General features: G+C 41.4%; 1 protein-coding gene across 8 annotated transcripts in view; it reads right to left on the reverse strand.

The window, feature by feature from the left end:
* The window catches only part of CHCHD6 (coiled-coil-helix-coiled-coil-helix domain containing 6), a 198,506-nt gene extending 186,491 nt beyond the window's left edge, over positions 1-12,015 (reverse strand). For 4 of the 8 annotated variants that reach the window (XM_083418844.1, XM_083418840.1, XM_083418845.1 and 1 more), the window contains exons 1-4: positions 11,813-11,978; positions 7,675-7,798; positions 5,614-5,683; positions 4,788-4,932 (exon numbers count right to left, since the gene is read on the reverse strand). In XM_083418844.1, coding sequence (XP_083274970.1) covers positions 4,788-4,932; positions 5,614-5,683; positions 7,675-7,798; positions 11,813-11,902 — 429 coding nt within the window. In that variant the 5' untranslated portion in view covers positions 11,903-11,978. Of the gene's footprint in view, positions 1-4,787; positions 4,933-5,613; positions 5,684-7,674; positions 7,799-11,812 lie in introns of all 8 variants that reach the window. The other 4 variants (XM_083418843.1, XM_083418838.1, XM_083418841.1 and 1 more) reach the window with 4 other exon arrangements.
* Positions 12,016-15,596: the final 3,581 nt, after the last annotated feature.

Below are 15,596 nucleotides of genomic sequence, written 5' to 3' on the forward strand. Positions count from 1 at the left end.
ATTGGCTGTGCTAGCTGAGGCTGATGAGAGTTGACATCAAACAACACCTGGAGGGCCATAAATTATCCAGAGCAAAATCAAACCACTTTGCCACACTTCGAACCAACCCATTAGACTTTAAGTCCATTACTTCAATGAGTCAACGTTGAGTACAGCTAACAAGGAGCATCACTGGTAGACATATATATATATATATATATATATATATATATATATATATATTTCTCCTTTGATAAAATAGTGGTTATCTGAAGTGACTGGATATCTTTTTTATGCTGGTACATCCCTCTGTAAGAGGGGTGGGAGGGAGATAACCTAGTTAGTTCACTGTTGTGAGTACTCTTATAAGGGAAACAGAATTGTATCACTTTGTCTTTCTTTCTTAGATTGCTTTTAGAGCTAGCTTTTCTGCTTCTTTACCATCATCATATTTGGTTTTGGAATGCCTTTGATTGTTTTTATTATTCTTCTGATTTCTTCTTCTGTAATCTACCTTGGAATCCTATTTCGGGGGAAATATGGAACATACACGTAGTTGTTTATAATATATCACTGCTCATTTGAAAATCTTTTAGATTTGTTTTTAAGTCAATTTCACAGTGGTGAGTTGCCGGCCTGTGAAATGTTTGAGACTGCTGTTTCAAATTATTGCTTTTTATTGAAATATGATACTGCATTCTACTGTTGCTCTTACATAAGCTGCCTTGTGAGGGCCTTGCCCTAAAAAAGAAAAGAAAAAACCAGCCGAAGAAACAAATAAATTAAATTAAATCAGGTTCCTGGATGTCCTCGGGGTGAAAAGGAGCGAAAGCATGCTCAACTGCCTCCCTTCAGTTCTAAACCTATTGTGAGCCTGGGCTTTTTGGTTTTGACAGGAAAGGAAACAGAAATGTGTGAAAGTTCATGAGCCAGCCTCTCCTATGGCTACTCTCCCCAAAAACCCCTATGGGACAATCAGCCATCCCTTTTGACTTCCCTGCCATTGCTAAATAAGTTTACAAATCTATTCAAGCACCATGGAAACAAAGTTATCCAAAGGAAAATATAAGCCAATGATGTGCTTCATTTGCAATGTTGATTCTGAGGCACAGAGCTGGACCCTTTCAGAATTGGCAGAGAGGAAGGTCAGGGGTGAACATAGGCAAGCCTGACTAAACCTATAGTGCATTTGCAGAGCACTATTAGTATTTGGCACAAAAAGAGTATTCTGTATGGTTAATGTTGTGAAAGAGAACCCTGAAGTACCCACTTTTCTGGTTTTACCCCAAATCAGCAACAGAATCTGAAACACAGAGAGTGCCTTAACATAGTCTCGCTGCTTCTCTGACTTCCAAGCTAGCTTTCTTCTCCACCTATTTTCAAGCAAAGGGCCTCTTTTATGAAATAAGTAATTAATTATGCCCAGAAGTCTGGTGGCTTTCAGTATGCAGCCTACTCTATGATCCCAGGGAAGCACACAGGGCAGTAAGACTGAGCCATCGCTTTGCACAGATACTAATAATAATAAAAGTCAGTGGATGAAAACCGTAAAGAACACAGATTAAACACCAAATGGCTTTCAATGCAATCAAAGCAAAATCGTTTAAAATATACAGCCATTGTATTCAGATTTATGGCCCGAGAGTGGCAAAGTGAAGAAGGAATATTGCTGCTCTAACCGAGGTGCCTGTTCGAGGCGAGAGTATTAATGACTGAATTACTGTTACAGCAAGGGCACAGGGTGTCTCCAGGTGACCTTTCCAATGATACATGGTATGACCTTCAACTCCCAATAGTTCAGAAGAAGCCATAGGCTGACCACTGACATATCATTCTTTCCCAGTGCACCACTATGCACAGGGCACCTAAATGCCTGCTGCTTCTGGCTTTCACGTTAATGTTATTTATTTATTTGTTTATTTGTTTATTTATTTCCTACCTTCCAGGATACCCAGCTGCCCTCTGCACAGGCCTGCTGTAGGGTACGGCTTTGATCACACGGCAAAGCAGAAACATGAGAACTGGTAAAGAATACTTTCTTACCAGAACTCCAGGATAATTTAAGACTTTTGAAGGTGGAGAGTAGATTGGACAAATTTTCATCTTAGAAAAACAGAAGGGCATTAACTCACTGGGAATGTCTTGGCAAGTCTCATTAAAATGGACAGCAGTAACAGATAAGCACAAGATGTGAATTGTGCCTTAATCAGCGGTTTTACAGATTATTATTATTTTGGAGGAGCAACTTCCCTCTTGTCAGAATAGTAGATAGAGGAAATATGACTAGTTTACTAGTCCTGACCCAGCATTGTGTAACTGTAATAGGGGCATGCAGTCTTGCTATGGGGAAAAAAGTACTAGAGAGCCTGACATAATTAAAATTTAAATGATGTCCACTGAAGTTCTGACCATCCTTCTGGGGGTTTCTTTCAGCTTCTACGGATTGCAACCTGAGTTGCTGTAAAAATCTGTGAAACCCACTTGACCAAACACTATGGTAGTAAAGCACGGATACGGATACAGACACACAAACACACACACACAAAACCTGACAGCTCTATAATACTTCTTCCAAATCACTGAAAAGCCCAGCCAAAGTCATCAGCTTAATGAATGACTGCAGGGTATTTGAAAGAGGTTTGAGCAACACCAACATTAGCTTGTCTGAATAATGTATGCATCCAATTTTCATTAATTTCAGCGTCATCTTACCAACAGTCTCTCAATACAAAGAAGCATTCATGGACACTGTTCAATAAGGACGAAAAATGCTTTTTACCCAGCGTTGAGTTAAAATCCATTTGATTTGCATTAGGAATTCTCACAGCAGAGAATTTTAAAATCCATGTTAGTCGGTCTGTATTTCACTTAAGGCTGTGGTTAATATAAATTAGGTTAACATACTTTCCAACATTCCAAGCAAGTGACTTTTCACTTTATAGCCTCCACCTCCCTGACTCAATGTGAACATTTAGATTGTTTGGGATGCCTGAGAGAGGAACAAGCTGATTAAGCACTTCTGAAATTCAGGATTCGTACCCTGAAATTATTTATCTATATACTTATATAGCATCATCATCCACATACAGAGCACTTTATAAAGAATGAAAGGATATTCCCTGCTTCTAACATGCAATGTCTAACTATGCCTACTTTATTACACATTGTACTATCTGGTTCCTATGCCTACTGGTTGCTGGTTGTGTCGAACTTCAATGTCCTACAAGAGTTTAAGTGTAGACTCTTATCACCTTGCTTTAAAACTGCAAGAACATAATTACGACAGTGTGTGTGAAGCCTTTACAATACTCAAAAATGCTATATAAAAGCACCAGCTAAAATAATTGTTACTATATGCTAGAAAGACTTGAACCTTGAAATTCTTTAAAAGTGTTCCTATTTGGAATGATACAGATACACTTGTCAGTAAAAAAACCCACCTTTGTATTCTGCCTTAGAAGAACATATTTTGACATGAAATTTCAAAATTATTTGGGACAGCATGCTACTAGCCACCAAAGCTCTTATGTCGGCTTGTTGATTTTTCTACTGCCAACACAAGTTCATATACTCGCATCTAGGCTCCTCCACCAGGTGTTCAAGGATACACCGAAAGTCAAAGCTTTCTTTATTCCTGATTCTTTTCAAGGCATCTCTTTGGTCTAAAAAAGATGGCTTCATTTTCTGACTCTGCTGCCTGAATTACACTTACACAGCTCAGAATGACAGTCACAGCAGGTGCTGAAACTCTCCAATGATTTGACTTCAGCCCCAAAATTATACTCTTCCATTGCCTCCTGAGACAGATGGATGCAAACAATACAGGACTGCATATGTTTGCCACTCCTCCAAGCCCCTCACACAATGTAACATGGCAGGGTTTAGAAGCCTGCCAGCCTCCAAGAAAACTGTGGGTACTACCGAGAAACTTGAAATGGCTCATCAGTGGTACCCTTAATTTCCTTAGAGGCAGGTGTCTCCTCTTCTTGAACTTTCTTCTCATTACTTATTAAGAGAATTTCCACAGAGGCAAGCAAGAGCACTCCACATAACTGTGGAGCCAACTCTCTGAGACAAGATTGCTCTGAATTAGGAAATAATTCGCTGATTCCCCCCCCCCCCCAACAATAACCTGATAATTACATTTCACACAAAAAGAAATTATCACCTCTCCAGAGCTGTAACAGCACTAACACTGCAGCTGCCAAGCATGATGTCTCACCCACCTTTCACCTGCCTCAGACATTCACTCCCTTCTTTTATTTAACTCCTTGTCAAAACTGCTCCTTTCAGATTAGACAGGAAAGATGCCATAAAAGAGGTGGGGAAACCAGATGTTGGGTTTCAACTCCCTGCAGCCATAGTCTACATGGCCAATGGCCATCCCTATTTAGTGTATCTTCTTCCTGCCTTAAAGTCTTCTTACGAGTTATCCAACTCAAGGATGGGCTATGAAAAAGATTTTAACATTTAACTAATTAAATAAAAACCTGCTTATAGACTAAACTGTTTATTACACAAATTATACCACTTAGTATCATAAGAAAACAGTTTGCAAAGAATAAAAACACAGCAATCAATAAAATTCCACAAAAGCATGTAAAAAAAACCTGAACAAAACAATGTATCATAAATAAAACCGAACCGTAAAGAAAATAGGAAATCAAAAATTAAATGTCAGAGTCCAAGAAAGTATGGCTAAACTTTTTAAGAAGTGCTTTATTATTGTCTTTCCCTCATGAATTACTTGAGGAATGGTATTCCAGGGGGTGGGTGCTACCTCCCAAAAAAGCTTTTGTGATACTCACCAGCTGGGCTGCTTTCAGCTTCTCTTCATTGGTGGTATTCCTCTCCCGCTGGAGGCTCACATTCAGACTCTCGTTGGCTGCCTCCCGCTCTCTTTTGGCCAGTCGGAGTAGCTCCTCTTGGACCATTGCCTGCTCTTGCTCATACCTGTTGGGAGAAGGAAGGGCTCAGCAAATACCTTTGGACTCCCAAAATTAAGATGTAGCTCTCATGGCCAGAACCATAGTGAGCAGAGTTATGCTCTACGTGGCACAATCACCAGCTCATGGGACCAGGTCACCATTTTAATTTCTGGAGCACAATGGGCTATAAATGTAATTGAGCAATGAGCAATCCAATCAGAAGGTGATGCACACACAATTGGCTCAACTATTCAGTGACACCAGCACTACACCCCCTCACCCCTGCTCAGGGAAGAGAATAGATTTTAATATGCCATCTTATAGATCATACATGCCCAAGTACTCTGATACTCAGTAATACCAGGAGTGAGAAAATTCTTCATTGCCTTAAGGCTGGGTGGAAAACGTGTGGTTCTCCAAATGTTGCAGGACAACCATCCCATCAACCCTGAGCATTGTCCAAGCTGCTTAGGTCTGATGGAAGTTGGAGACCAATAACATACTGGTCAGGATCACAAGTTCTCCACCTCTGTCCTAAAGGTTGGGTTGGGCCTGTGGTAGCAGAGAAGCAACGAAAGACAATTTCAGCTCTCCCGTCCACTGCATTGTTCCCACCAACCACAAAACAGCAGCACTGCACAATGTAAACGGCCTCAAAAGAACAGAGGAATCTGGATGATGATCTTATGATGCAAACATATCTCACCTCTTGTACAGATCCTCCTCTGCTTCAGAGGGTTTTCGGCCCAAGTTGTCAGCTGTTGGTGGACGGATCTCTGGAGAAAAGAAAAGAAGAATACAACTAATGTGGAATAAAAAGTTGCCTCTCTCCTTGATTAATTAAAATATATGATGTATAAAAGGGTAGGTGTAACATTCCAGCAAGTCACTGAGTTAAATTAGCAATGGTCTACGATTGAGTGAGAAAATCTTTGTTAAATCATGAAGACTGAATAAATTGTTCCTGTAACTATGACACGGAACAAGGCAGGTGGGAGTAGTGCGGAGTTCATCTTTAAAGCAGAGGGGCTCTTACAATTATTATTTTTTTACCCACAACTAGACATTGTGGGGGAAAGCTAATCAGCTCATTTTCAACCAGTAAAGAACTGATTCACTAGCTCACAAATCATTCCAGATCCCTCAAAACAACAAGATTAAGGCTCCTGAAGGGACAATTGACAGATGAGCCAAGAATGCTTGTTTAGGGACTATAGAGGAAATCAAGAACCAGCTGACTTAGGTAAGCAAACCACTCACGAGAGACCATTCTTTGAAACAAGCCATTAAGCAGAGAATGAAACAGCTGAGCTCCATCAGAATTCCTCCACTTCTTTCTCACTGGTAACATCTGGAATAGGTTCGCGAACCTCTGAACACACATAACTACACTACATGCTTATGGTACAATCCCTAAGCACCAAATATAATCAATCAAATATAACAGTCGTATTATGGTTGCTTTCCCCTACATTTTACTCTATTATATCCCACCTTTCTGCCAAGGAAATCATGGTAAAGGAAATCCCCCCCCCCATATTATATTCATGACAACCCTGTGAGCTAGATTAATATTAGAGTTGGTGACTGGCCCAAGAGCACCCAGTGGACCTTCAAATCCAGCAAGGATTTGAATCCTAGTCTCTTCAGTCCTAGGTCAATACTAAACCACAACTAAACCACACTGGCTCTCAATGCTGTAGAGTAACTAAACATTTTAGAATTGTAGAGTTTGAAGGGACCCCAAGGGTCATCTAGTCTAACCCACTGCAATGCAGGAATCTCAACTAAAGCATCCATGACAGATGGCCATCCAACCTCAGCTTAAAAACCTCCAATGAAGAAGAGCACACCACCTTCCGAGAGAGTCAGTTCCACTGTTCAACAGCTCTTACTGTCAGAAAGTTCTTCCTGATATTTGGTCTGAATCTCCTTTCTTGTAACTTGAAGCCATTGGTTTGGGTCCTGCTGTCCGGAGCAGGAGAAAACAAGTTTGCTCCATCTTTCATGTGATAGACATATGAAGATGGCTATAATATCTCCTCTCATTCCCTTACCCAGGTTAAACATACTCAACTCCTCAACCATTCCTCATAAGGCCTGATTTCCAGACCCTTTATCATCTTCGTTGCCCCCCTCTGCACATGTTCCAACTTGTCAATATCCTCCTTAAATTGTGGTACACCCAGAACTGGATACAGAACTCCTGGTATGGTCTGACCAAGGCAAAATAGAGCAATACTCTTACTGCCCTTGATCAGGACACTATATGCAGTCTAGAACAGCTATAGCTTTTTTTGCTGCTGCATCACACTGTTTGCTCATGTTAAGCTTGTGATCCACTAAGACCCCTGGATCCTTTTCTGGCAAGCCAGGTGTCCCCCCACATCTTATATTTGTGCAGCTGGTTCTTCCTACCTAAGTGTAGAACCTTGTATTTTTTCCTAATGAAATTCATTTTGTTATTTTGGACCCAGTTCTCCAATCTATTAAGGTCACATTGAATCCCGATTCTGTCTTTTGCAGCATTGATTAGCCCGCCCAGTTTGGTGTCATCTGCAAGTTGGATGAGCATCCCCTCCACTCCTTCATTCAAGTCATTTATAAAGATGTTGAACAACAATGGACCCAGCTAAATGGAAATAGAATATACTAAGTCACTGTTACCTTAAAAATGCTGATGCATTGATGAAACACAAGTGTGCTGTGAAAAGGGAAGACAGCCATATGTCACCCATATGAGTACTGTAAAAATTCAGCACTATACCTGTAGACGTCTTACATTTCCCTTCTGTAGATTGTGACAAAGGAGGAGGAGAAAAGGATGGTGATCGCTGATCCCTTTTAGGTTGGAAAGGTTCCTTCATTCGTTTCACCACATCTTCAGAAAGCTAACACAATTTTAAAAGCAGAGAGAAAGAAAAAGAGAGACTAGTTGTATTATAGCAGGCACGTCCAACAGGTAGATCTTGATCTACCAGTAGATCACTGAACGTCTGTGGTAGATCACTGGTAGATCCATGGCTCCTCCCAAAGAAGCTCAACAACTTTGACCTGAACCCCAAAAAGGGGGTAGATCACTGCCAGTTTTTAACTCTGTGAGTAGACTGCAGTCTTTCGGGAGTTGGCCACCCCTGTATTAGAATTTGGATGAATCCCCAAACTAAGTGTTGGAGATCAATAAATCATAATTCATGTGCTGCTGCCTTCATCTCTCCATCTCATGTCTGGAAATTATCAGAGATGCAACACCTTACCCTTAATAACAAAAGAATGACACGCACTCTAGAGGAAAATAAGTATTCACTAGTCAAAATTTTAGTTTGCTGTCTGCTGCTAATGGGCTGTTATGATGTGTAGGGTATATAGTGATTTAAAAACTGTCCTAATAAGACAGATTATTTTGTTGTATTTTTTTCTGTAAGCTACTGTAAGTATACCTTAAAGGTATACAGTAAATCCCCCCAAAATACATTTAGGAATGAATAGGAAAGGGATTGCCTAGCAGGTATTAATTTGTCGTTTTGACACTCCTCAGGCAATGCTGGAAGTGTAAAGTTACCATCTTTGAGAATGTCCCAAAAAAAGGAACTGAATATGCTAGAAAATGATTTTCTAAAAATTATTTTTAGAATATATTTGGAATTCTAGCCCACCCTATTCCTAGGGGTCTACACACATAAGGATAAAAATAGTAAGAGACAAGAATATCAAATAAACATATCGTGATTATATATCTGTTAGTATGAAATTAAAAAGAAAAAGAAAAGCCTAATCCTTTTACTGTACAGTGGTACCTCGGGTTAAGTACTTCATTCGTTCCGGAGGTCCGTTCTTAATCTGAAACTGTTCTTAACCTGAAGCACCACTTTAGCTAATGGGGCCTCCTGCTGCTGCCGCACCACCGGAGCCCGATTTCTGTTCTCATCCTGAAGCAAAGTTCTTAACCTGAAGCACTATTTCTGGGTTAGCGGAGTCTGTAACCTGAAGCGTATGTAACCTGAAGCATATGTAACCCAAGGTACCACTGTAGGTTGATAAGGCTTCTCTAAAAGAAAGCAAGAACAGGATTATCAAATCTCCCTTCCCCAAATAAGGACTCTGCTGGATCAGGCCAATGACCCAGGAAGTCCAGCATCCTGTTCTCACAGTGGCCAGCCAGATGCCATGCAATTCATCAGTTAGTTACCGTATTTTTTGCTCTATAAGACTCACTTTTTCCCTCCTAAAAAGTAAGGGGAAATGTGTGTGTGTCTTATGGAGTGAATGCAGGCTGCGTGGCTATCCCAGAAGCCAGAACAGCAAGAGGGATTGCTGCTTTCACTGCACAGCGATCCCTCGTGTTGTTCTGGCTTCTGAGATCCAGAATATTTTTTTTCTTGTTTTCCTCCTCCAAAAACTAGGTGCGTCTTATGGTCTGGTTCATCTTATAGAGCGAAAAATACGGTAAATATTTTATTTATTTACCTGATTGGGGGGCAGTTGCCTGGCTATGCCCATGGCTGTGGAGCCCAGCACAGCCATCATGGCTAGTAGCTACTGCTAGCCTTATTCTCCATTAATTTGTTTACTCCTCTTTTAAAGGCATCCAAGTTGGTGGCAATCATGCCTCCTATAGGAGTGAATTCCATAATTTAATGATGTGTTGCATGAAAAAGTACTTTTTTTGTTGGCCCTGAATCTTCCAACATTCTTCTCCTTAGAGTGAGCTTTTGTTTCTTCTCTCTCTACTATCCTTTCCTCAGCTGTTTTCAATCCTTATCTGATCTCTGTTTAATACTCTTTAATCTACCACTTTGATTAGTCTTCATGACAGAACTGCTTGCAACAAGCAAAGCTAAATCAATGTACCTTCTACAAGTTGCATACTGCCAAAAAGCTTTTTATATATATTTTTAAAGTTGCTTACCGTACTTGGGAAGCTGACGGGGCTTTAAAAACAAATTCCCTTAGCTAGTAACTTTGTGATGGAGAGCAGATACTAATCAATTACAACTAATACAAATAATATTGCTTGAAACTGATCCAGTGTTTTATGAACACTTCCACACTTGAATTTGTAAACTTGCAATGTTTAATGACTTGCAGTTTGGTTCTTGTCATTCTGCACTCACAAGCAACAGAGTACTTGGGGCCTTGTAAAATGAAAAGATGTTTACGGTTACAGAGAAATCCCCCTGATATTAAAAACTCAGGATCACCTCAATTATTCAAAACATACACACAGATACAGTGGTACCTTGGTTTTCGAACATCTCGGAAGTCAAATGTTTTGGTTTTCGAACGCTGAAAACCCCAAAGGAAATGCTGCCGGTTTTGAACGCACCTCAGAAGTTGAGCAGCTTCCGCTGAATTTTTTTCAAATTTCTCTACTGAATTTGCAGACAGCCCTTTGCGCCTCGGTTTTCAAACGTTTCATAACTCGAACGATCTTCCGGAATGGATTACAGTGGTACCTTGGGTTAAGAACTTAATTCATTCTGGAGGTCCATTCTTAACCTGAAGCACCACTTTAGCTAATGGGGCCTCCCACTGCCGCTGTGCCGCCACTGCGTGATTTCTGTTCTCATCCTGAAGCAAAGTTCTTAATCCGAGGTACTATTTCTGGGTTAGCGGAGTCTGTAACCTGAAGCGTCTGTAACCTGAGGTACCACTGTACGTTAAAAAACCGAGGTACCACTGTACCACAATGTGCATTTTATACCAATTTATTTTGCATAGTCCAGATGTCGTACTCTGCGACTACACTTCTGTTGGACATACTGCCATTCTCTAAGATTGGATGCACATTAATAATAATAATATCAAATGAGCTTTCTATACAGAAGCTATTGAAGACTGTACTGTAACATGTCACAACCCTTTCCTCCCTCATACACATGATGTAATTGAATTGACAGCTGTATGCATGCATCTGCAGTGCTGTTAAATGGCAAGGCTGTCCCTACTTGCCTTCAATTCCATATTGCTTTTATGAGCAGGAGTAGCATGCTCTTTTTCCTCAGCTGCCTCCTACATTCAACAAATTATACTGGGTTTGGACCTGGGTTTGGACCTTTACCTTTACATTACAAGTAAAGGTAAAGGTAAAGGTACCCCTGCCCATACGGGCCGGTCTTGACAGACTCTAGAGTTGTGCGCTCATCTCACTCTAGAGGCCGGGAGCCAGCGCTGTCTGCAGACACTTCCGGGTCACGTGGCCAGCGTGACGAAGCTGCTCTGGCGAACCGGCACCAGAGCAGCACACGGAAACACCATTTACCTTCCCACTATAAAGCGGTACCTATTTATCTACTTGCACTTAGGGGTGCTTTCAAACTGCTAGGTGGGCAGGAGCTGGGACCGAACTACGGGAGCTCACCCCGCCGCGGGGATTCGAACCACCGACCTTTCGATCAGCAAGTCCTAGGCTCTGTGGTTTAACCCACAGCGCCACCCGCGTCCCTATATATATATATATATATGACAGATATAAGGAAAGCCATGCTGGGTCAGACCAGAGGCCCACCCCATCCAGGATCCTGTTCTCAGAGTGGCCAGCCAGAAACTTATGGGAAGCCCACATGCTTCGCTTGGGTTCCCCAGCAACTGATACTCATGGGCCTATTAAACGTGTCACATTAAAGGAGTCTTGGGCTTTAAGAAGAAATGTAGGTGGACACCTTCAGGAAAGCAGGAGTATGTTTTCCCTACCAAACACACTTTATAACCTTGGGGACCATTAGCACATGAGTAGCCCATGACCCCTAGATCCCGTGTCCGTTCCCCAGAGACATCCGCTCAGTATTCCCATGCCCCCCTCCACCACCCCCTGGACTTGCCTAGTCCCCCGCCCCGTCCCCCCTCCTCCCCGCAGCCCTTTACCAGGCAGGCGCCCGCCACCCCGCGCTCGCCCTCCTACTCACCCGGATGCCCTGCAGGACTCGCACTCGCTCCTGCTCATCCATCTCGAAGGAGACCTTCCTATTGCCATGGCTACTCCCGCCACCCCCCATAGTAACAGCAGGGATAACCACCGCGGGCGGGAAAACCAATTCACGGGATGGGGCAGAAAAGAGCAAGATCTACACACAGACGGAACACACCGCTCTACCAACCTACAAGCCCGCGTCTGATTGGCGGCTGTGGGCGAAGGAGCCAATGGCAAGGCGCGGTGTTGGAGGCCGGCCGCAAGGCACGCTGGGAATTGTGGTCTTCCTTATCCGAATGCTGCCGGCCGAAGATGCTGCTTACCGGCCGAAGGTGGGATGCAATGGATCGGGAAGGCAGGAGGTTTCTTTGCGTCCTGCGACAGCACACGATGGCCTCAGCTGTTGGGCCAAGACCTCGGGCCTCTTTTAGCTAACAGGCGCCACTTTCACTACAGAGGTGCAGTTTAGTCCATTCATTTTAGAAGCCCCTTTAACACAGGGTTGTGTTGGGGGGTTTTTTAGGATGGCGGCAGGCTTGCTGCTAATCAAGATTGATCCATTGCCCTTGCCACTTCTGTATGTTTACTTGCCCATTGGCATTTTGCACGCGGTTTCTACTGTGATGAATGATAGGTTTTAGGATGCGCAGAATTTTAATTTTCCGAGCGTCGATTCCTAGCAAGGAGCATAGTTGACTGCTTCTCTCTGAAACTACAACTCTGGAATATGCACATTTGCTTGGTTGGTGGACTGAGTAAGCCCACTAAACACAAGGGTACTTACTTATGTAAACGTGCTTAGGATCAAGCTGCCCTTGAACATAGTATGAAGTTAGTTGCTGACTAGATTTTATTGCTATTTATTTATTGCTATTTTGGATTGTGAGAATTCACAAACAGTAGACCAGACTACTTTTCAAACTTCAAGTACAGCACAGTGGTTTAAGTTTTGTTTTTAATATTTCTTTTAGGAGTTATAATAATAATACCAGGACTAAATTCTTTTCTAATTCCCTTTTGTGGTATGATCCCTAATCATTAAGCCAGAAGCATAGAATAATTAGGGCTATATAAGCCTTAAAATCATCTGGTTTAGATGTGGCCAAGTAAGTGTGGCTTTATTCTCAACCTAACTGAAGCTAGTTCCACTGAAATATTTGGGACAGCTCCTTAAGTCTGTTTTTAAAGCTGAGAGTTCCATTAAAAAGAAAAAAGGGGCGGAAGGAATGGGAGTAAGATCTGGAGAGAAGAAAGAAGGGGAGCTGCTATCGAGCACACAATATTAAATTCAGTGTAGCAAAGTACTTACAAGGGAAAAATATCAAAATCCTGTGAGATTTATAGTGGCTGCATTTATAAATGAAAAAATGACTGGTGAGTAAAGTAATGGGGGGGTCATAACTCCTACTAAAAATTGCAATCTCTAATTCAAAGGTGATTTTCTTTTTCAAAAAGCAGGTTGGGTCAGGGCTTTGTTCCATGCAGCGCAGCCTCAACTGTCTTGGAACTGGATACAACTGCACAGAACAGGGGCTACATCAGTGTTTCTAGCACTGAACATATGAAGCACAAATGCACATCTCTAAAGTGATTCCCCAGCAGAATCCAGCAGCTGGGCTGCTTTCACCTAAATGTATGTTCCTAATAACAGGTATTATCATTTCTGTAAGTACATCAGCCTGCAGCCAACCAAACAATTGACTGTAATAACTTGATGTGTCTGCTTTGGCCTAATGTGGGCTGGTATTTTATTTTTTTCTGTAAGTAGGTTTGAATCTAATTTTAATGTATTTTTGTACACCCCCTCACGATATTTACGTGAAAGGCATTTATTTTAATAAATAAAATAAAAATCAATGAGAAAATTTTTGTCAGAGTAGATCCACTGAAGTTAATAAACCTAAATTACTTGTGTCCATTAATTTGCATGTGTTTACTCTGATTAGGGCTAGCAGTGCAATTATGTGAGTAATTTTGCTAAGTGAACAAAGGAGACTTATTGGGAGCAAGAATAGGCTTCTGCTTAAATGTGTAATTTTTGTTGGAAAAAAACCTGAGGTTATTCTTATAATTGTTGAGCTTCCCAGACATTTAATAATTTATGCCAAAAAGGGGACTGCCAGACTTTCTTTTGTTTTTGGGTGGGACACAATCACATAGTGAAATCAGGTTGCATAATTAAAATGAATTTGGCACATAACAATGCACTGGAAAGTGTGGGATAATATTTCCCTGATGCAGTGTCATCTAGCCTCCCTGCAAATTTTGTGCAAACAATCAGGACGAATGCTCAATACACAGGTTGTCAAGTGAAAGGGGAAATTAAAATGGGCTCATAAAGTTTGGAGACTGTAAAATTAGCTGTAGATGTCTGTGTTGAGATAAGCCTGGAGGAGGAAAAACTGCCTGTTCCAGACAAAATAATTGTAATGTTTTTGTCATCATACAGAGTGCAGGGAGGGAAGGCAGGCTACCGTCATGTAGCTGATGCCACCCACCCTAGGTACCCTTCCCTCCTAGGAAACAATAAAGGAAAACACACTTATAATTGCACCAACAAAAGCAATTAATGATAAGTGAACTTTCAAAATACAAGGTGCATCCAAATCACAAATATTTTGTTGATATGCTATGATGAAGGCGGGCCGATGCCAATACAAAATAATAGAACAGTTGTTATCTATTTAAAAACATGAAACAGCTAATTGTAGGCTCAGGAAGTTTTTAAAAAATAAATAAATCTGTAAAGGGACTTTGGCATGCATTACCATAGCAACCACAATAAAGAAATCCTCCAGTGTTTATTAAACACGAAAAGCATAATAAAATACAATTATTTGAATCCAACATTTTAAAAGGCTATCCATTCCACCCAGGGCACATTGATTTCAATCAGCAAGAGAAAAGCCCAGTTTAAATGACAGGTTTAAATCATGTTTCCACATAAAAATGAATGCTGTGTTTTCAGAACAAGGAAGGTTGCTAGAACAATTAAAACACATCCGGTTTGCAACTAATTAAGGTCTTTATACTACCTAGAAGCACACTTCACGCGCCTTTTGCAGTAAAGAATTATATCTGCTTGCAGGCAAGGGAGTCCTTGTGAAATTAATTTCTCTCCGTCTTTCAATCCCTCTGTACAAATGCAGAGTCACAAAGCAAATTAAGAACTTGAAGACAAGCCAAAGGAGTGTTTACTCAACAAGGGTTTAGGATTTCTCTCCTCCCTTCAAACAGACCCTCAATGCCTCATGGCAAACTGTTTTCGAGACTGAAGGGAATTTCAAAACTCATTTCATAGAGATCCCGTGTTCAATCCCAGGCAACTTTGAGTAGGACTGGGAATGTCCCCTTCCCGAAACCCTGAGAAGTTGCTGCTTATCAATGTGGACAATATAATACTGAGCTCAATGTCTCCTCCTTGCTGGAGGCAGCAGTTCAAAGCATGCAGGTGAAATCAAGATATCCTTTTGGTTTAGCTCAGGGTTTACCAAGCTTGGGTCTCCAGCTATTTTCAGACTGCAATTCCCATCATCCGGGACGGATGATAAGAGTTGTAGTTCAAAAACAGCTGGAGAACCAGGTTTGGGAAATCCTGGTTTAGCTCAAGCCCTTATAGAGGCCTAAGCAAAACTTTAGATTTGGGACTTTGAGCCCAGAACTTTCCAAAAGCAAATATTGATTGTTGCTGCCTAGTAATTATTCCTACATGAAATGGAAAAAATCCTGTCCTTTTGGTGAATCGTACTTTTTTTAATTTCTCCCATAATAAAAGACTA

The sequence above is a fragment of the Podarcis tiliguerta genome (genome assembly GCF_965153285.1).
Source record: "Podarcis tiliguerta genome assembly, chromosome: 2".
NCBI classification, from domain to species: Eukaryota; Metazoa; Chordata; class Lepidosauria; order Squamata; family Lacertidae; genus Podarcis; species Podarcis tiliguerta.